Consider the following 22,127-nt stretch of genomic DNA (forward strand, 5'->3'; position numbering starts at 1 on the left):
AATATGCCCATTTACAGTGTCTTGCAGCTCTAGGAAATAATGGTTTCATTTGTTTCTGACATTGTTCTGGAACCTGAAACATGAAACTCTATATTATTTCCAAATGTCTTTCATAACATGAGAAAACTCATTGAATAATGACTGTGAAAGCTCGAGCAAACCTTCTGCTCGACAGGTTTTCTTTTACTGAGGTAAGTAGCAATGATTTCACCCTCCATTTCTATATCTGTGCCTTCTGCATTATATATTCCAGCAATCCATCTCTGCCAGCAAGAGCAGGCATTGTGCAGATGAGTTTGAGGTTCATTCATAGTTACAGGGAAAGGAGCTTCATGGCACAGGTGACAGATGTGAGGTTTTAGCACTGGGCTGATGTTACAAGACGGGCTGTTTGCACATTCCCGTTGCTGGAAAGACAACACATTAATACAATCAGAACTTTGTGACAGAGATGATGACAGATCCCAGGTGGTAAATGAGGGGACAGGCTGAAATTCTCTTGTAACAGGATTTTTTACTGTAGGGAGCTACACTGAGCACATTATTAAAATATTCTGCGTATGACATGAACTGTCTGAGCCTTTGGTCGACTATTATTGACTGAATCCCGCAACACTAAAACAGAACAGCCCTCCTTGAAAATAATAGAGCAGTTTAATGCCAGTAAAAGAAAATACTTTTACTATGCAGCAGGCAGGGAATGTTTGGAAGTTGTTGCCACAGGAGGTTTATGGAAGCATCTGGTATCAGAAGGTGAAAAAAGGGATTGAAGAAACTCATGTTTCATTAATAGATCTTAAAGGGAATTGACATCGTTATAGCCTCAAATGTCTGTAATCTTTTTGTTGTAGATGATGGTGAAATATGAGAGGACTGGACTGCAGAAAGCAGACAGGTCACACACTGTCCTTAAATACATCAGCTGCTGTGCCTGCTGAGGACAGAATGACGGGACAGGGGCAGTGGTGAGACCCCGTAGGACACTCCTGAAGTCCTTATGGCTCTTCTTGTCCTTTTGCTCAGCTAGATCTCCACATTTAGACAAATGAATTCTGTCCAAATAGTCAAGGCCAGTTTCCAGAAACCCTCTGCCTTGTGCAGATGAAGGACAAAGCTGTTCTCCTCTCATCTGGAGGTAGAAGTAACTCAGTGCTGCGGATTCAGGTACAAGGAAAAAAGAGTAAAGTAACTCTTGTATGATTCCACAGCAGCTTAAACTGAAGCTGAAATCTGACTAAGTAAGCGTGACTAAGTGTCCCATTTGCCTTTCTGTGTGAACAGCCTGGCTCAGGAAGCAGAACTACCCAGAGCTGCTCACCTGCAATGGGAGATTGTCCCCTGGGTGGAGGAGGAAGGAAGTAGGTGTCTGTAGATGAGGTCTACCCACTCAGAGCTGAAGGAACAATCACTAAACAAAGGATGACCCTGTGGCTGGAGAATGAATTCGTGAGACTAACCAACCTGCACTGCTATCGGTAAAAGAAAGAGGCAGCAACTCTATTTCCAGCAACCTGTTCATTGCTGTGTATAAAATGATGCCACCAGACTTCAGCTTTAGTGGAAAAGGTAAGGTAATGGGAGACTTCTGAAGGGAACTGTACTTCCTAGTGGGTTCAGTGCTTCAGAGTTACACAATACAAAAGTCAGAGTGTTGCAAATGGTCAGGAGAAGAAACCCAGGAGTGCCTCAGAGGCTTATTCCAAGTTTGGCAGAATCGGGATGAGTGAGGGGACAATTCTAAATGCAATCTCAGCTTCTGTAGGTCTTAGAGAGGAGCACAAAGTCCTGGAGTAAAGAATAAAAATTACACAAAAATAAATAAATTGGGAAATGTCCCAATAATTTGTGTCATGGGCCCATAGCTCTGATAAACAGATAGGTGTGACATGGATCCTTTTAACTCTTTGTATATTGGTAAATGCTTTGTTTAAATCCAACAACAAAAAAACAAACACCCAACACGTGCATCAACTCTACTGGGATCATGAAGTCACCTCCTCTTTAGGGCAGAGGGGGAAGATCTCTTTCCATCTCCTGACACACTCAGCCCCGGGGGCAATGCTGAGCTTCATCCTCCATCCCTGTCCCCATGCTCAGCTGTGGCTGGGTGCACCATACCTGGCCACCTCAGAAGCCAGGGCACCTACACCAAAATACAGGGTCATCAGCTGGAGAGGAGAGGAGCCTGTGCCTCTGGGTACCCATCCCCTCCACTGGATGAAATCAGGACTCTTCGTTTAAGTACCAAAAAGACTTTTTTGTAGCCAGAAGCTGCTTTTTTAGCTCTGGCAGATGACTTTGGGTATTTGAGTTATGGGACTCTGGGTCCTATTTCTGTTGTGTCCCTTGTCTATAGCCCGACATTAGGTCAGTTACGGGGTAATTCCATGGCAAAAGGGCTTTACAGGGTGAAAAAGTGGGTCTTGTTAATAAGTTTCTCTGAACTCTGTTTTTATTTAAAAGATCTCATTTTGTACCCCCTATTAACTACATGTAAGAATAATTACTGGGTTATCATGCAGATAGGATTAAGGTAAGGCAGTAATAAAAGAAAGATGGTGTGAGGTGTTCAACATCTCAGCCTTTTGACAGAATAAGTCTTTAGTTTCAGACTGAGGTCATCTGAAACACCAGTGAAACGGGACTGGAAAGTAAAATGCAGCCAACCCACATAGAGAGTTTTGGAGGTTATAAGTCTCTAAACAATTTCATGGTAATCTCCTGATCCTCCCAATGTCAATGTCAAAGCCTTTAAAGGGGGAGTTGCAATTGCACCCTGGTTTATAATTAAATTTTTTTTCAGGCCACATTCACAATTAAATAAATAAACTAATTAAAATGCCAGTAAAGTTTATCTTCAGCAGGTGCTCAGAAATTGTGTTATTTCTCCCTTGCTGACTCATTGTCTGCACATGACCATCACTGGTACTACTGGAAAATGGCTTCTTCACAAAAATTGAAACAAAATTGTTTACAGCTGTAATTACTGTCTCAAAGAATTTGTATATTTAAGCAAAATTAAATGTCTGGCTTTTATGGTCAGAAGTGCACAAGCAAGTATATAAATAAAAGAAGTAAAAACTTCCAGAGTCCCTAGACAGTTTTAGTGAACATGTACCACCTCATCTGAAAAAGAGTGACAGACACTTTCTAGCAAATCCTGTGTAAATATTGTATATTTCTCATCATGTTTTAAGTAGTTTATCCTATCTTTCAGCTACACAGACAGTGACTGCAGTATTTCTCTTTGCCTGTGTTGGGGAGAGGCTCTCCAAAGATTTTGGACTTGCGTAAAATGTATTCATGAACTTAAGCCCACAAGGAAAGGAGATAATTTACTATGACCTTCCACGGACTATTAAATGACACTGAGTTGCCAAACCACTACAACAAAAGTCAAGTTCTTGAGTTGTACATCCTATCTCAGAACTCCCAGTATTTCAGACAGCTGAAAAAAAGTCAACCCTGTCATCCTTGGAGGCTCCCTCATGTCCCTGGTATAAACAACTTGTTTCCTGCTCCCAGCTGACTGTGAACTTTGTCCCTATTCCAGGAAGACCAGATGCACTTAAATTTCCAAGAAAAAGGTAAAGCCTGTGTATGCTTTTCAAACCATGCATATGGAGCACTTTTAAGGCTTTTTTTAAAGAAAAAGGCAATGGGACTCCTTGGTCCCATTGATTTAAAACTGGGATACTTCTCAGAAGGAGGTCTGGTCAAAGGAGCACATAGAGAAACCTGGACAACCAGGCAGTGGGTGCCTTCTTCAGGGTGAGCTGAATCCTGCCCAGGGTCCACTGACTGTGTGACCCCACTGCTCACCACACCCAGTGTGGGGATTTGGCACCTGGCTCATATGCATATATACTAAAATGTCTCAACCAAGGAGTCTTCATCCCCAGCTGAGTCACATTCATGAGCTCCTTCAGTAGCTGCCTGATGTGCAGCCTGATCTCCTTCTTGAAGAGGTTAGTGGACTCTAGCATTTAACATTTTCACATCATTCTCATAATCAGACACACCATGAAAATAGCTTTCCAGTTATCCAGATTAATGTGTCATAAAATAAAGGGTAAACATAGAAAATACAATTATCCTAGTGATCATATTCAGCCAAAACTAGAATTTAAAGTGATTTTGTTGTCAGAAATACAGGGGTAAGAGCTCTATACTTCTTCAGACTCTTACAAAAGCTTTTGAAGGGTGCTATCAAATGTCTCCAAAGTCCATAGAAAATGTTATCTTAGTTTAGTACTGACATGTCTGACTCATTTGGCTGTAATGAACAACCTTCTCTAACATCAAACTAAGTGTGTGCTCTCAATATAAGTATATGCTTTCTGGAGATATAGTAAAACAAAATATATCTCCCTGGAGCAGGCCCATTAGAGACTGACAGATCGTTTACTTCAGATATTGAGGATAAAGTATCATCTTTTAATGCCTGTGCATGTAGGAGGTAAGTAACTACAGGACCATAGCAGTGTAAAAACACAAGTTCTGCTATGCAGTATTAATTCTATAAAACACAAGTTCTACTATACTGCAGTAAATAGCAGTGAAAGGATTACAACTATCCTTCAACTTATAAAATAAATGAATACTGTGAAGTCCTTTTTCTTTTTTTAATATATGATATCTGGGCAACTTATCTCTTGACTTGTCTTGTCTTTCAAGATTTTGTTTCCTACTCAAGCCAACACAGTTCTTATGAATGTAAAGAATACTTCACCAGCATTTTTACTCTATACCTGTGCACACCAGCAAAAGATTATTTGAAATGCTTGGAGCACAAACTCTATTTCCACTGTACAATCAATTTTTATCTGGATCACACCCAGCCCATTGCTGCAGGACAGCCGCTGGAACAGAGGAGAGCATTGCTCTTGCTATGAACTGATGTAGTGTCATTTCTACGTGTTCTTGGCTCCTCTGAACAAGCTCTGACAAAACCGTGAAATGCTTTAAATCTGGACTTGGAAAAAATATATAGTAGAAGATCTTTATCAGACATGCTGCTCCCTGTCTGGCATTCACACAATGCTTGAAAAACAGTTCAGTGTTGTGGCTGAATTGGTATCACAGCTTCTCTCTCAAGAACAGCTTAATCAAACCTGAGGTCACTTCACAAACTGATTCCTGGGCAACTGTTATATATCACAGAATCACACAAAATATGCTGAGTTGGAAGGGACCCATGAGGACTATTGAGTCCAACTCTAAGCCCTGCACAGGACCATCCCCAAGAGTCACACCATGTGCCTGAGATATGATCTTTAATTGACATAAAAACTCCCATCTGCATGATTTTGTCTCTGAATGGAACACAGATCCTCAATTAGAATGATCAGAAAACAACCACCATACTGTTTAAATCATTATCACTCAAGGCAGGGTATGAAGGGCTACCTCTGAGGTTGTTGAGTCCTGCACAGATACTGTCACTGGGTGAATTTTCATCATCAGCTTTTCATCTCTTTTAAATCTGAGTAAATTGCAGGCTAAGAACTATGGGACCAACCAGAGAAGATGGCATCTTCAATAAGAACTTGTTTGTTACTGAGAGACTCTTTTCTATAATACAGATCATGCCGTCTTCCAAGAATCTTTTTTCAGGTCTGGAAATCAGTTTTTCTCTTTGGTGGAAAACACAATGAAACAAAAAACCTGCCAAAAACTTGACTGCAAGGAGAAGATCAATATTACCTGTCTGTGTAGCCAGGCATCACTCTCATCTTCATGTTTCTAAAACAGAAAAAGAACATTAATACAATACTTGTCGTTTATTACATTTTGCTCATCCGTGCAGGAAGCTGTTGGATTGAATTTGAAAGGCTGTTCAGAAATACAAAGAAACTGTTTCAATATGTGCTTCAGGAGTGGAATCCAGTGGCTCCTCTCCTTGCCTTTCCTCTCCAACAAATGCACTAGATCAAGAAAGCATTTTGCTCATACAGACCAAACACATAAATCCACAAGATATATTGTTCCACAAAGAAATAAATCTTTTTAAGAAATAAATAAAGGTTGAAATGAAAGTTACTAAGAAATTTTCTGTACAGTGCTCTATACACAGAATTGCATCATTTTTCAAGGGATGGGTATATCAGGACAATTTTCTACTCTGGAAACCCCTATGTCAGTTTAAAATATAGAATCTGTTAATATAGAGCTTATATTCATACACCATTTATATTACTGCATTTATAGAACGGATTTATTAAACTAAAATTAAAATGGGTGCAGATAAACATGAGCTGGTTTTAATGACATTAAATATATATAATGCAACCAGAATGTTGCAAAGGTGTTCAGGTTACAAACTGTTGAGATGTGTGTGCTTGCATCTGAACACAGGTATTTCAAGACAAGTAATCACTCTCTCTCTCACACACACAGAGTATTCTTGGCCTTGTAGGTGTTAAAAAAAGTAAATATTGCAAACATTGTTTATATTCTGTGTCTGCCTAAATAAATATGTGCCAGCTGATGTGTCATGAGGTAAAATAACTTAAAATAGTTTCTCCTTCCTTGGGTTATGAAAACTGATGGCAAGTGACCCCTTTGCTTGTCTCTCCTACCTTCGTGCAAACTCCAGTGGTGGCATCGCACAGCGTCAGGATTGACACGTTCTGGGCCCTGTTCAGCCAGTTTACTGCCACCTTGGTGCTGGTTGCCCATTTCACCATGGTTATGTAGTAGTCCCTGCAAACACAGACATACATAAACCAAATCACAGACCTGCCATCCTCATGAATTCCCGCACGGCAGAGCTGTTGGGGGCTGCCACAGGCAAACGGCCCAGGAGATATCTCTGGTTATTAAGAACATTTTGTCTTGATGTCTTTAGGCTGCCTTATGTATGTATTTCAACCCCTAAAAATGACATTTTTAAGGCTGTGCAGGTGTTTTATCTGACACTTCTGAAAGTTATTTTCAAAGAAGTGACGAATACGGAGATAAAGAATCTTTCAAGCTATTCTGTCTTCTGAGAAGGACTGAAATGCCTGGAGCTACAAATTTATGCACATGTGGAAAAGAAATTGCAAACCATTTCCATTCTGAGCACACTAACTGGCTGACTCAGACCCACCACCACCAATGGCTGGATTCTTTATGCTTATGAAAAGTTAAGGGCCTCTAATTATGCCAACTGCACACCTAAGTATCCACGAGTGGATCCTTGCATTAAAAGGCAAATACCAAGAAGGATAAGAGTTGGGAACAACATGAGATTTCTGTAAAGCAGATGCAGCTGGTTGCCATAATGCAGAGATTTCGGGGTTTGCATTGGCAAACCTCCCACACTCCCAGCACCATCCTCTATTGCTGGACATATTCAGGTTGTGATACCACTTGAAGTAAATCATGAGTGTGGGCTGCACATAAGTCCTGTGCACTAGTGAGCAATGGAACCACCTAGGCTGGGCTGGAAAATACAGGATCAGGAATAAATTCACTGATGGTTGCCTTCTCAGAGCCAGGGTATGTTGATGTCCCCCTCTGCAGCAATTCAGGTCTCCACCACCTTATTTGTAGGGTACAACTCTGGCTGAGTTGTCAAAGTTGGTGATGTTATAATATACTGCTGGGCTATGTGGGCCAAAGACATCCTTAAATTATAATACGACATTTTACAGCATACAGTCTATAAAAAATTTATTAGTTCATTTGTTTGCTATAAAATATGTATAAGGAATTGTTGCTCTCATTGGAAATAATGTGCTGTGTCACTGGAGAGTACTTCGTGCTCTGGCAAGCGCTCCTGCATATACTGAATAAAAAGGGCAAAACCACAAAGGCCTGTTTGTCTAGAAAAATAACAAGTTGGAAATTGATTTTGCAGTTTTCAGTAATATTTACTGTCTGAAATTGGCTTGGGAAAAATAACAAAAGACCTCAACACTTGCATCCAGTGCACTGGAAGGAAGGATACGCCCAGGTGAGACAACAGCAGTCTGAAAATTTAGGGCCTGAAATAAAATTGTAATTTTACTCTATATCTGCAACAGCATGGGCCCTAAGAGGAAAAAAAAACAACAAAGCAAAATTAAACTGTATAACTGTCTCTTTTTTTCTTTCCAAAATGAACTGACCAGATTCAGCCTCCCCGGAAAAGGAATGTAAATTTAGTACCTATTGTGGCTTGGAGCATTTTTTTCCATAATTCCAATTTAAAGTTTCAAGGTAATATATTCAGTTTTTACACCCCTCTCACTGTTTGAACACCGGAACCATGGTTTTTTTTCCTCAGGAACTTTTAATTATTATTTTAGGTGACTCAAGAGCTTCCCTAACACCCTAAAGAAAGGCACAGAGTCTCAATTTCTCTCTGAAGCCTCTCCCAGCCATCAAGACCACGGATAACCTAGCCCACAGATAACTGCAGATACTTGTATAGTCAGTATTCTAATTTCTGAGTAGTGTTGAGTCTTTCATTTATTTCCCTTCACATCTCCTCTGTAGGAGAACCAAGTTTTATGGTTCCCATTTTGCAGAAGAAAATGAGACAATAAGGTGTGATTAATCTCAGTTAATTGTAAACATCTGCTGCTCCAGCAGCTCCACTGGTTGAGCAGCCAGTGGGGTGAAACGAGAAGTCAGTGCATTTCCCAAGCTCTCTCCACCTGACCTATCCCAGATTTTATATGGAGCTGATTTAAGGAGAACTTATTTTCCCCCATAAAGCAAAATCTAGACCCCATCCCAGTAAAGACACTGGTGGTTGGGTTTGCAATCATCTGAGGCTGGTTATTCTGCAGCACCTTTGTTCATATCCCAGCTTTCCAGGGCTGCTTCCTGGAAGTATCAATCCAAAATATTAGGTACGAATCCAGAACATGAGGTATGAATCTATCATATGAATACTTACTGTATGACCGCAGTGATAAAGCCATAAACACTGCAAAGAACACAGTGATATGTGGCCAAGTGACAGGCCGTGGTCCCTGGGGCACAGATGGCTCCTGCCTCAGATTCAGGCTGGAGTTGTCTGAGTTTCTTCATTATTTATTTGTTCCTGGCCTATGCAAGTACCAGTGACAATTTCTGCACTCAGGGGAAATAACATGTTCCTTAATTTGCCACCTGAGATGCAAATATGACATGAGAAATAAGATGGGTCATGATTCAATTCTGACCACCTGATGATGTAATTCTTGAGGTTCAGTGGTTTTCAGGCATTAGGTGTTATAATATTTTTTTTATTTTTCTTTTCCCTGTAATTTCCACCCCTTTCCTTTCTTTTTCTCATAGAAAAGCAAGACTTGGAGAAAATTTGGCAAAAATGTTCATAACAAAAGATTTTTAAAAAGGAAAAGTTATCAATATCGTACATTTCCCTGCAAAATATGTCTTTCTGTCATCAGCTCTGGTTTTTGGTTTTCTTTTGACTGAAAAATATCTAATTTCTGTGGAAAATTTCTGACTTATTTTAATTTTTAAAGAAAAAAGACCATGGCATATCTCCACTTCATTATCTGCTTTATTAATTGTACTAAATCACTTTGCTCCAGATAAAAAGAACACGAAATACCACCCTGTCCATAGATCATCTACGTGAACTGACTGAGAACATCGAAATGCTTCAGACAGGATGTGTCTGCTTGGAGATCCTTATCACCAGCTTCTCCTGCTTCCCTGAAACTGTCTTCTGTAACTAACTGTACGGTGCATCCCTCTTGCCTATTTTAATGAAATGTTATCACACTAATCCTCTCATTTCAGAAAACATATGCATGATGAAAATGCACCCCTATTGCTCTAGCAGCACTACTTATGTCATGCCCTAGAGATGGCAATTGCTGTGGCTTTGATGAAATATACAGACACTAATTAATTATGATGTACTTTGCATCATTTTGCAATATTGATTGCGACCAAATAAATTATGGCCACCCATAACCATATAGAACAAATTTATTAACAACACTTGGATCCTGCAGTCTGAAGTTATTGCTGTAATTAAAATGTTTCTGATCCTCTCTGTTTACAGAGAATGTTACCAACAGAGAAATTATGTTGTCCGGGAGCTGCAGTTTTGATACCACCATGGGGATACTGTGAATGGGAACACCATGATCCTGAATTCCTTCTTGCTGTATGCAGATCTAAAGTTGTATTTTTGAAAGGAAATTGCATTTATGCCCATTTGGTTTGGTCACGGGCCATACATCTTTTGTTGCATAAATGGATTTGGAGTATTTTAGAGTTATTCAGTGTGAACATGTTCTAAGGCTGACGGTAGCTTTCCTATTAAAGAAAGAAATTGTCACCGTAAATAATCCCACTGGTTAAGTGTCCTCTTGTCAGACGACTATGCAGCCTTATCCACAGTCCTTACATCCTTATCATGCACAATGAAAGTCACACCTGCACCCTCCCCTGTCCCCCCCACTGTCCTGATTTGTTAGCCCTGTGCTGTAACTCTGTCTTTATTGGACTGGAATTACACTAATTTAGAAATCAGCTGAAAAACATGAGCGTGTGCATTGGCTGGATGCTCCTACAAGAACAAGTGATGTGCCTGGGAATGACAATCCTGCAGCATTGCATATGGAAGGGTCACTGTGGATACTTGAGATGTAGAAACAGGGTCTGATTTTGCTTGCCCTTCTACAGAGCTATTTCAAGTTTAAATCAAAGTTATTGAAAATCTGGATTTGGGTTATAATCTCCAATCTTTGCACAGGGGAGCACCATGCACCTTCTTTCCTGAACAACGTGAATGTACCTCAATGTAAACACAAACATAAATGCTAAATACAAGCTTTTGCCACACACCGAAGTCCAAGCCAAACTTTTAAACTCCTGCTGAATGAAGACTTAAGCATGTAATTAGAAATAGGTTTCTAAGTAGTTGGCTGAATTGCAGGACAACTTGTGAAATAAACTAATAAACTGTGCCCTAAAAACAGCAAAGAGCTTTCTTTCTTATTTTTAATAAAGATTGGGCAATGTGTTTGCAGAATGTCCACCTGGTTTCATTCCTATGTTCACGTCATGAAGCAGTGAGCTCATGTTTGCTGTGCTGTAGGGTGCTCTATTTCTGCTTCATGGTCTCTCATACAGCCTGCAGACAATATCCCTCCTATAATGTCTGTGATTCCAAGTAGAATGAAGGTGTTATAGATTTGGGGCATTCTGTCAAGTTGCCAAAAAATAAACCTACTCTAAAGTCAGTTTGTGTCACAGCAATTTCAAATGAAAAACTAATAATGTTATACAAAATAGAAGTAAAAAGATGAATAATTTGAAAAAAAAAATTAAGCAGATTTACACAAAATGAAACTTCTTCATAGCAGCAGAGAAAGAAAAATGATCTAAAAAAAAGTCAGGCTCTGATCTAAAACCCCAAGACAACTGGGGTCCAGCATTCCAGGGCAAGAAAGCACCTACCTCATCCTCTGATCATCTGGTGGAGTCATTTCCAGGTCATGGGTGGGTCCATTCAGACCAATCACATGCAAAGAAATAGTTGGATTTTCCATTCCAGCCTGGATTTTAAAATAAGAATAAATTAACATATCATATCCAACACAGAATGGTTTTGATTTATTACATCCCCATGCATTTTAATTGTATGGGGATATGGACTAGACTGCCGTGGTCGTTCACAGGGAAACTGCAACTGTGGTGATGTGGCACAGTGTGGAGAGGTCAGTAGGCACAAATAAGGGGTAATTTTACTTAGGACACTTGGTAAAAAAAAAATCTACTTTTCATGGCAACTGGAAATATTGCTATTTCATGCACCTTTTGATAAAAGATTGTCTAACAGGATGATGATCGATATAGTAAAATAGTGATTCATTTTGTACTGTAGGAAAGGGCATCCCCTGCTGAACCATTGTGATTTCCACAAGACCCATATATATGTGGATATCTCTCCTGCTAAATTATGGTTCACTTGGACCAATATGTGAGGTCTTGGGTAATCAGTGCTTAAAGCAAGACACCCAGAAGAAATGACTGCAGCAGACACCCCTGTACTGCTTTGGAACAGAAAATTACAGCAATAAGAGCAGCAGTGTGTCTGTACTGGTAGAGAGCTGTGCTGGTGCTGTGCACCCACTGCAGGTCTCCACAATTATGGACAGAATGGCTCTTAAGTCTTTCACTGTGTTCTGTGTAATGCTCAGGCACCATAAGGCTCTGAAACCAGACTATGTCTCCTCTCACATTAGGCCATCCTGGATATTCTAAGGAAGCCCAAACTCTACATTTTCCTTCTTTATTTTACTTTTTTTTGGTATCGTAATATAGAATATATGTATGTATGTATCTATCCATCTATCTGTCTCTAAATATAGCAATTTATCTAAATATAGAAATACATATAAATATAGAAATTCCAAATTCTCAGACATCAGCAACCCCATCCTAGCATGGAAACACAGTTGCTTTTTTTATGTGTAAAAAGCAAGGATTTTTAAATTTTATTTTCATTATATTTAGAATTACTCATCGAATCAGAAAACTGCAATTTTATAAATGCAGCTAAAGAGTAATGGAGACCACATTCACCGGGGAGCAGCTGATCTTCCCTTAGATCTGTTTATTTTCATTGCTCATCAGTGTGCACTATTATTCAGTCCCCTGCCTGAGCCTACTGGAAAGAAAAAATAATTTATTTCTGATAGAACAACAGGACTGATTATTTTATTTTCCCTTACCTTTGGATAATGATACGTTTTAACAGTAGGGTAAAGGCTGCCGGTGTATGTTGGGATCTCCATGGTGGGGACTCTGGAGGCATTAATTGTTGCATATGCTAACCTGGTGCCATCAGGAGACCACCAATGGGCAATGTGAGTCTTCAAGATTTCCTCTAATTAAAAAAAAAAAAAAAAAAAAAGAGAACAGAAAAAAAGGCTATTAGAGGTAAATTACTAGTTAGCAATAAATGAAACAGAGTAGATATGAAAATCCCAGTCTAATCACAGCACGGGGAGGATGCCACAGGAATATCAATTAAAAATACTCATCAAATATACACAAATGAACACAATTGATAACAATTACTCTGTATTTATAGGCTATTAAACATAATTTCCTTGCTGAAGAAACATCAAATTATTCGTATTAGTGTACGTATTCATGACAGCATAAAAGGCCCTGCTGCTCCTGCTATGTGTCCTGCACATGGACACCTGTGTTCACAATGTCATACTAGACACCTATCAATCAATTCAAACAGCATTTATGCTTAGATGCAAGTGCTTCAGCAACAATTTAAATATTCCAAAGTTCTGTTGCCAGTTGGGAATAAACAAATACAGCAATTTTTTAATACTCAGGAAAGGCTTCTTTACAGGATACCAGGCTTTAGAGCCTGTGGCTTGAATATTATCCTGGCTTTTATCCTTATTTCACATTTTAAAATACTTTTGCAAAGCAATTTTCCATAAGTAGCCAAAGTCAGATCCTTATCCTTTTTATCACTGAATTTTGGGATTATAGTTTTTTTTCAATATTTCAGTAATGATGTTGCTGTTGAAAAGGTACTCAGAAAGATGCCCATAAAACGTGTCAGAGTTCAAGTATTTAAGGAGGAAACAATATTGCCATCATAAGAAATTATTTTGAATACTGGCAGAACCTAGTTCTCATTAAACTCAAAGAACTTCTAATTTCTAATACTTTTCTTATAATTTAATATTCTTCATTGTAAAGATGAGTTCATCTTACAGACCTCCAGAAAAGCTATAAAAATTCACTCTTTGTCCAAAGTGTCTCCAGTTACTGACATTTGGAAGACACTAACTTGGCTTTTTAAACCTCTCATTTTGTGAAAGGCAATAATGTAATCCATTTTCATTAAGAGGCTTAATATCATGTGAGTCATTCCTATTTAAACCACCAGAAGGGCTTGCATATGCTGTACAGATTGATGGGCAGGAAGATGGGTCCCATTACTTTAATGTGAGAATAAAAATTAAAGAGGCTGCAGAGTGTTTCTAAGCCTTCACCATGAAGTCCTGCTACACAGGTCCAAGCAGCTCCAATGTCTGCTGTCATCACTGGCCACTGGAAAAATGACTGAGGATTTTCCAAGTTTAGACCCACCAGGTTTGTACACCACTCTATGATGAACCCCCAGTCTAACCAGGACATCCCTCTAGTCTGAAGACCAGAAACTCACTAATGAGTCTTTTATTTAAAAAAAAAAAATGCGTGAGCAATCCTTGGAGAACAGACAATTACATTCATCACAGAGCAAATAAACACTTTGTTAATCCAGACTTGCATATGGCTTGAGATAAAACTCAAGGTAACATCAGACAGGGTGCAAGGGAAAATCATCCTTGACATTTCCACATTTTACAAATAACTAATTAATTAATCGGTGCTTAATGGCAACATGTAAGTGGGGTTTTGGAAGTATATTTAGGAAGTCACAAATGTTGCATGGGAAAGCACATCTGGCAAATTTGCTTTACTGCATTTTCCCACCTGTTCTATGTACATTTAAAAGATGCTGCTTTTGACTTTTATATTGGTTGCCCATTAAGCAGATAATTAAGAGTGTAAAGGAAAAGGAGTAAAGATGGATGGCACACGAATCCTTGACATTTTAACATTAATTAGGAATGACTTTATTCAGCAAACATTTTCTGCAGGATCTCAGACTTAATGAAGCAGTTTTGCTGAAGGTCACACACCCAGAAAGGTTTTAGTGCAGGTTTTGTGGTCCTCTGTTAATGAGATTTAATTGAGTGAACCTTTGCCTTGAAACAAAGCCAGGACCTTGCTGTTATTAGAGAGATCAGTTAGTTTTAGCAAACCAGGGAACATTCTCATGAAATATAAAATAGATTAGTACCAGAAAGTTTCATCTAAAAGTAAAGCATAATTTGCAGCCCATTTTTTCTTGGGGACACTCTATTCCTTGCATTTTCTTAAGCCATGACACACGTGCTCAGAAAATCACTTGCAATCAATACTCCTGGGTCTTTCTAAAGTTAGTTTAGAACCTGCCTTGCATTTATGAAAAAACAGGTTTTCTTTAAACACCAAAGCCCCCCTACACATACAGCCCATGACCTCCTGACTAAGAGTATAAAGTCATAATTGATCAAAACCTTTGCTCTCTTCCCCAAAGCTTGCAGTGACTGAACACTACATGACGTCGGGATGTTGTGAGCGAGCTGCTGAGATCCCTCACAGTCAGATGCTGGTGGCTCTGTGCTTTGCTTGCCAGCCACATCAGGGCATGTAAACCTAAAAATAGTGAGAATAAAGTATGTGGTTGCCCTAACTGAACAGGGGCTGTTCAGACATGCTGGCTGGGTTCAAGCACAGGGGTTGAGACAAGTCAGTGCTTATTCCATGTCAGCATATTCAGTACTGAATCACTCTGAAACAGCTGGATGACCTTGCTTATAAGTAATGACTTCTTGGTGGGGACTGAAATGTTTGTGTATTTAAACCTTTTTTAAGCTGAATAAGACTCAATTGAACAATCATTCCAAAGCTGTGTGAAGCAAAGTCTTCTAAGTTAACAGACCCTCAGGAAGAGCATTTGATGTCCCAGGTTGGAGCATCTTCAGTGACAGCTTGGCATATATCCATCTTAGGGACTACAGTATCACTGGATGAGAAAAGAAACTGAAAGCAACAACTGAGGTGTGGTGAGAGGAATTTTTCCCGAGCAGATTTAAAGGTTGCTGCTTTTTTTTAAACTTTTTTAAAGGTTAGTGCATCACATGGGTGGTTGTCTTTGGAATCAAGACCTGAGCAGCATCCAGAGTGAACCAGGCTGCCTGAAGTGGGAATGCCATCTCTTCTGAAGAATGTGTTTCCCGATAGATACTCTTGCTCACCATCAGGAAGCAGAATGAGAAGTCCCTTGCTGTGGTTCTCAGCTGCCAAGTAACAAGATGTGGTGAATCTGAGATTGGAGGTAACATTTGGCTGTGATACTTATGGTCAATCCCTGGAAGGACTGTACAGTGGATCAGAAACTGCATGGACGTTTCTACTAGGTGTGTCATCAAAAACTAGCCCAGCATGTGTATAAAATGTAAGGAGCCATCTGCTTGTTTCAAGATGCAAGTTAATTCCATCAGTACTTGCAAGATCAATGAAATGGGAGACTTGTATCTTACTTTAGGTAGCAAACTTCTTAAGGAATCATACAAAATGGATCTGGAAGAGACTTAAAAAAATCACATAGTTCATTCCTCCATGGACAATATCCACCCTGCAAGAATCTTCACAAGTGGATTTTGCTATTCCTTTTGATACTTGTGTAGCACTTTTAGCACAGGTTTAGCCATAGAGCTCAGATACTTTTTGTTACCATGTCCGTCTCTGTCTAAAAACTGAACTGTCCCACTGAAGTGCATCCAGACCTCTGAATTCTCTTACAGACTCAACATAGGGAAAACCATAAGGGCTTTATCTTCTGCAACCTCAGTGATAACCCGCAGGTTCTGGAAAAACCTGTTGTATTCGCCACGTTTGGAAATCCACACAGGTGGTTTTAATGTTCTGAACCATAACCTGCCATTATGGTATTTCTACAGGCTTTTCCATGACAAATCCCCTTCCCAGGCTTGCACAGAGTTCCAGACTGGCAGAGCTCCTCTTTATCAATAAGCACATGTAAATGCCATGACCAAGGGGGTTTCTTCATGCATTTCTAAAAACCCAACTGGTTCTGCAGCCTTTGTCCACATCCTGAGTCATATTGGTGAATTTTGCCTCTCTGCTGAAGGTGGCAAAGTTCTGGCTTGCTGTTTGGGAAAAGATAAAGCCTTCACCAATGACTGACTGAGAAATCCATTGGTAGCTTAGAGGTTTCTTCTAATTTTTCAAGTTGACACAAGTAACTTGTAATTTCCAAGTGCAAGTTAACAAAATCAGACATGCATAAGAAGACAATAATACTTGGACAGACCAGTCCTATGACAGGTACCATTGCAACCCTTTTCTACCACCTTCAAAAAAAAAAAAAGAGTAAAGATGATATCAGGAGGAAAGATTGAGAAAAAGAAATAATTTTCAAGTGAAAAAATTATATTTGCTTTTCTGTCATCTTCTAGAGATCTGAATGTCGTGCCCACTTCTGGTGAAACACCTTTGTGTTACACAGATGGGCTGCAGTTAACAATTGCATGTCACTGACTTCAGAAAGGTAACTTCCATTTCTAACAGCTGAGGAGGCATCCTTGCAGACTGAGTAGAAAGGCTTATTTATGTGTAGCTAGAAAAGCTGAGGCTTCCTGCACCTCAAGAGTCCAAAATAAGGGTGCAACGGACAGAGGCACTTAGGAAATTTCCACCATTAAATCATAGAATTGTTTGTGTTGGAAAAGGCCTCTAAGACCATCAGGTTCAACCATTAACCACCGTGTTCACCACTAAACCATATTCCCAAATGCCACATCCACATGCCTTTTGAACACTTAAACCAATTTGGCTCATACAATCAAAATCCTCTTCTTGTTCTGAGTGTTGCATTTTCTTCTTCAGTAGAAAATCAAAACAATATTATGAATAGTTTGATTCTCCTCTATATAGATACGTGCATACACACAAACACAAACATATCTAATTTTCTCTCAATAGTCTGATTAATTCAGAATATTTTAATTTTTACACCAAGTATTATGTAAGTATTTTGCCTGACAGAGGGAACTTCCCCTTCATTATTATTAATTGCTGATGTGGTAAAGAATGGCAATTCTGGGGAGCGTAATCAATGGTTTTGTTTGTGTGATGCATTGTAGCTGATGCTCAGATCACAAAGTATTTGGTGTGTTGAGGATATTTTGCTGTTTTATTAAAACTGTTAATAAAAAGGAATTTCAAGCAAAGCAAAATTAAAGCCTAACATAAAGGCCATGGCTTACATTAGGAAAGAAAGCTCAAAAGAAACTGTCAGTAGGATGCATCAAAAGAACATGAGAGGAAGAGAGATCAGAGAACAGAAAGGGGGTCTAGGAAAAGAGAAAAACAAAGACTTCTGAGATAGCAAAACCCCAAGGGTTGTCATAGAAACATCAAATAAATACAAATGCTTATTTGACAGGTGCCATCTGTTTTAAAATCAATTACTAGATCATCTCAAAGCACCAACCACACGTCTGAATCAATTGCTATTGTACAGTTTGAAAGCAAGTATTTTTAGCCAGTTAGGGAAAACTTATTGTTCACATTGGCCTTCACTGACCCGTGTTTCAGGGATGGCTGCAGAAGACCACCATGCCATCTTTCATTCATACACAATAAAATTTTTCTCTCTGTATGAGTCTACACTGACTTCCATTAAATCATTGTAATAGGTATAAAATTAGTGTTAAAGTAGCTATGTGTATGCAAATAGCATAAAACTGTTTTATATTACTATATCCAATTTACATTTTACTGTGTTGACATTATTTTGTGCTGATGTCAGCAACAGCCCTGCAGCGCTATTGATTTCAGAGCAATTAATCCTCTTTCACAGTTGTCTAATTGAGTCAGGTGGAAAAAACCCACAATTTTGCAGGGCCGCTGAACAATTCAACAACCTTTTGAAGAAAAAGGAAAATTTAATTTTTTTGGCCGAGCACAAACTCCAGGCTTAGCCCAGTCCCACAGTTCCTGTATGCAAAACACAACCATTCTCAAGGTGCTTATGTCATTGTCCAAGTGATCCTTAAGAAAAACAAGTTGCAACACTGACCTCGTGTTCCTTTATTCCTGCTTGGAACACACAGTCTCCTCTGCCACTGACAGGCAAGAAGCTTATGAAGAGTAAACTATTACTCGCTTTCATGGTGTTTTTGAGGACATGCTTCAGAGAGCACTTTATAAACACCGAATCCTTGATCCAAAATCTCACCACCAGGCAGCAGCAGCATTGTGCAGCCACGGAGCCAAACAGATGCAGGTGAGGAGCTCCCACATGTTTGGCAGCCACAAGAAGGTGGCAGCCCCTCGTCTCAGATAAAGGAGCCCAGCCAGGAGTTCTGCATTTCCTCAAGAATGGGGAAGGTGTGGGCTGCAAGTGTCATTATTTCCCCTTAGTCATGTGGTTTAATTGCTTGAACACATGCTGTTTTCTGCTCATGCAGTCTTGCAGCCCCTTGCTCCTGCTGAACAAATTTTTGAGACAGTAGGAAAGGGTTTGGCCAGAGCTTTTGCCTCCCTGTGGCTTGAAGCTCATTTTAGCCAGGTGGTTCATGCTGGGCACTGAGGACAACCCCACGGGACTCTTCATGTGTTCTGCATGGTGAACGAGGTCACATCTTACCTCCACATCCCTTATGTGGGCCCCAGAGCTGCTGGGTGGCTTGAGCCAAGGCCAAGCTCAGCAAACAGGCAAACCCCATGAAATGTGAACACTAATGGGCCATGGTTCACCTTTGTTTCTGTGAGAAGGTGGCTCTGTGTGACAACACCACAAGCAGCTGTGCTCCAGCAAAAGACATGTCACTGTCGCTCACTGATACCTGGCAAGGACCCTTGAGGGAACATGGGGATGAAGAGAAAACGTCCAGCAAAGCCGGAGTGTGCACATCAGAGACAACTGATGTTCAGCCTGGCTGAATCCTGACCACTCCAACCTGGGCTCCTCATCTGTAGTCCCAACCACCAGCAATAACCACCACTGTTTCTCTATGACAGTCGTTAGGACATCTATCCCCAAGAAGCAGGATGAGATCATGTTAGGAAGGCAACTCCTGACAGAAGAGACTTTCTGAGAATACTAATTTTGTCCCCCTTCAAAACTGCTGGTTTAACGATTGTGGTTTGTTTTTTTTTAATTTTTTTTCCCCTCAGATCCATTGATTCTTCTAATTTGTTGTGTTTACAACACTAAAGGATCCTGTAGTTGTTATATGAGTCAGGGCATTGAAGCGTTGTTTACAAGATTATTGGCAAGTAGCTGCCAGACTTTCTTTGCTATCTGAGTGCTTGGAGGCTTCAAAAGCTGGTGTTACTGAACACCAGCCTGATCCTCAGGTACATCTCTACAGCTCTTACAGAATACACGCAGGAGGCCAGGCTCTGAATGTAATAACTAAAGAATAATGAATGTTTAAAATCTCCCTTTATTCATACAAATGGATTTGTTGGAAAAAAAAAACCCACCTAACAAAATAGATACGCACAAGCATGAGATGTCATCTGAGAAGTGCACGTGGATTCTCACAAAATAAGAGAAGAATTTAGCTATCTGGAAATGGCCAGAGAGGCTCCTCCAGGCCATCTTTACGTCACGACACAATGAGCACACTCAACTCTGCAAATCTCACTGGAAAACGCCACATAGAGGAGCTGTCCCTCAGGTCTCACATGGACCCTGGGTCTCCATCAGGAGCCATGAGCAACTCCCCAGGAGGTTTAACAAACCCTCCAGAGCAATCACAGCAGGCAGGCAGGATTACCGTATGTCACACACAAAGCCATACTATCCTATTGGCACATCAGATTTTGGGGCCTGCTTCACAGTAAAAGCTGTCCTCTTTGCACAAACACACCAGAAAAACACTGAGCTGCCTCCACATCCTCCCTCTGCTCTTTTCAGAAGTTACTTTCTCAGTGCTTCTCACTTTTTCTTCCCTGCGCAGCATCCTTAAGAATCCTTAGCTGTTTGCTTTCAAAAGCATTAATGATTAACACTCACAACAGCTCCTAACAATCAGCAGGTGTCCTGCTTTGGTGGTGTGAGTCAGTCAGTCTCAGTAACAACATCTTGGCCCATGCTGGCTAGACTGACACGCAGACATTTCATCAGTGGCGCTAAGGCTGTGATCTGTTAGGATGTCCAGATGTAATAATGAAAATGGGGACTGAATTATGAAAGTAGAAATATTAGAGATCATGTCATCAGCTATTCCTGTTTCTTCTCCAAAGAGCAAATGCACCTAGGAAACCCATCCGCAGTGGCAGACTGATGTATGCCCCTAATGAATAATAAGAATGTATTTTTCCATCACCTGTCATAAACACCAACCCACAGCCTGTCATCAGCTCTCCATTGAAAGCCTGCTAACTAGAGGCACTAAATCTGTAGAAACCTTTCCTGGTAAAAGTCTTCTGGGTGATTTGCACTGTAGCTCACTGATGTGGGTAAATGCTCATTGCAAAGTTGTATTGTGCCTTCTCAATTGCTAAGGACCTCCACGAGGCAGAATTCACACTGCCAAAATGTAGTAGGGGTCCTTATAGTCAAATCTTTTCTTCTTTCTTTATCCCCCACTGCCACTAAACAGGTTGCTACGGCTGGAAATACAATTTGCTTATCTGTGCAATGCAGTGAGACAAATCAAGGCTTTCATTATATGCTGAATATTACTCTATTCAAACCTGCTCAAGTAGCTTCCACTTCACCTTTCCTTTAAATTAGAAGTTACAGGTTCTTCCTAACTAATCTATGGGGTTTATGATAAAAGGAAGATGGACAGCCAACTTTGGCACAGGGGATCCATTTCAACAGCGACAGACATATCAAGGAAGTTAGTGATCACAAAACCCTCTGAATTTGACTATCAAAAATTCATTAGACGATTGCAATAGTTCAAGAACACAAGTGCCCAAAAGCAATCTCTTTTAATGTTTCATAAAGAAATATGAGAGATAAGAAGAACTGAACAGCTTGACATTGCTATTAAAGAACTTGATTTTTCAACCCCATGGACTTTTATCAGCACTTGCACAAGCTGTCTTTCATGTGAATTGCTTGCATGATTTATTCACCCTGAGCAGCACCTGATAGTCACCCAGCCTGCGTGCTAATAAACGTCAGTTAATATTGCAAAACACAGCCCTGCTTTATGAAATGGGAACTGGAGCACACTAACTGAATTTAGTTTAGTTCCAAATTCCTTACCTGGTTTAAACTGCTACAGTCATTGAACAGCCATTAAAAAACCACTTTGAGTATATATTGCCCTGCTATGGCAATATTCCCAGAGGTTTCAACCTGAGCAGTGATTCAGGATCTGGCTAACTGAGAGATTTAGCTCAATAATGACTCAGAGGATGAATCTGATTTTACAGCATTGAATAATCAGAGGAATTACTGAGATCAATAGAGTCACCCAGGAATAATAAAAAAAGAGAGTGGGATAAAACCAGAATTCAAATTAGCTTACAGCAATATTTCAGAAAAAATGCTCTTATCAAATAAC

At 39.9% G+C, this 22,127-nt stretch overlaps 1 protein-coding gene across 6 annotated transcripts in view; it reads right to left on the minus strand.

Moving 5' to 3' along the window:
* DPP6 (dipeptidyl peptidase like 6) overlaps positions 1–22,127 on the minus strand; it is a 547,706-nt gene that overhangs the window by 42,492 nt on the left and 483,087 nt on the right. For all 6 annotated transcript variants that reach the window (XM_027686849.1, XM_027686850.1, XM_027686845.1 and 3 more), the window contains exons 9-12: positions 12,675–12,829; positions 11,398–11,495; positions 6,582–6,705; positions 5,707–5,745 (exon numbers count right to left, since the gene is read on the minus strand). In XM_027686849.1, the coding sequence (XP_027542650.1) occupies positions 5,707–5,745; positions 6,582–6,705; positions 11,398–11,495; positions 12,675–12,829 (416 nt within the window). The remainder of the gene's footprint in view (positions 1–5,706; positions 5,746–6,581; positions 6,706–11,397; positions 11,496–12,674; positions 12,830–22,127) is intronic.

This window comes from Neopelma chrysocephalum, unplaced genomic scaffold, assembly GCF_003984885.1.
Source record: "Neopelma chrysocephalum unplaced genomic scaffold, ASM398488v2 Primary Assembly neopelma1_72, whole genome shotgun sequence".
Lineage (NCBI taxonomy): Eukaryota > Metazoa > Chordata > Aves > Passeriformes > Pipridae > Neopelma > Neopelma chrysocephalum.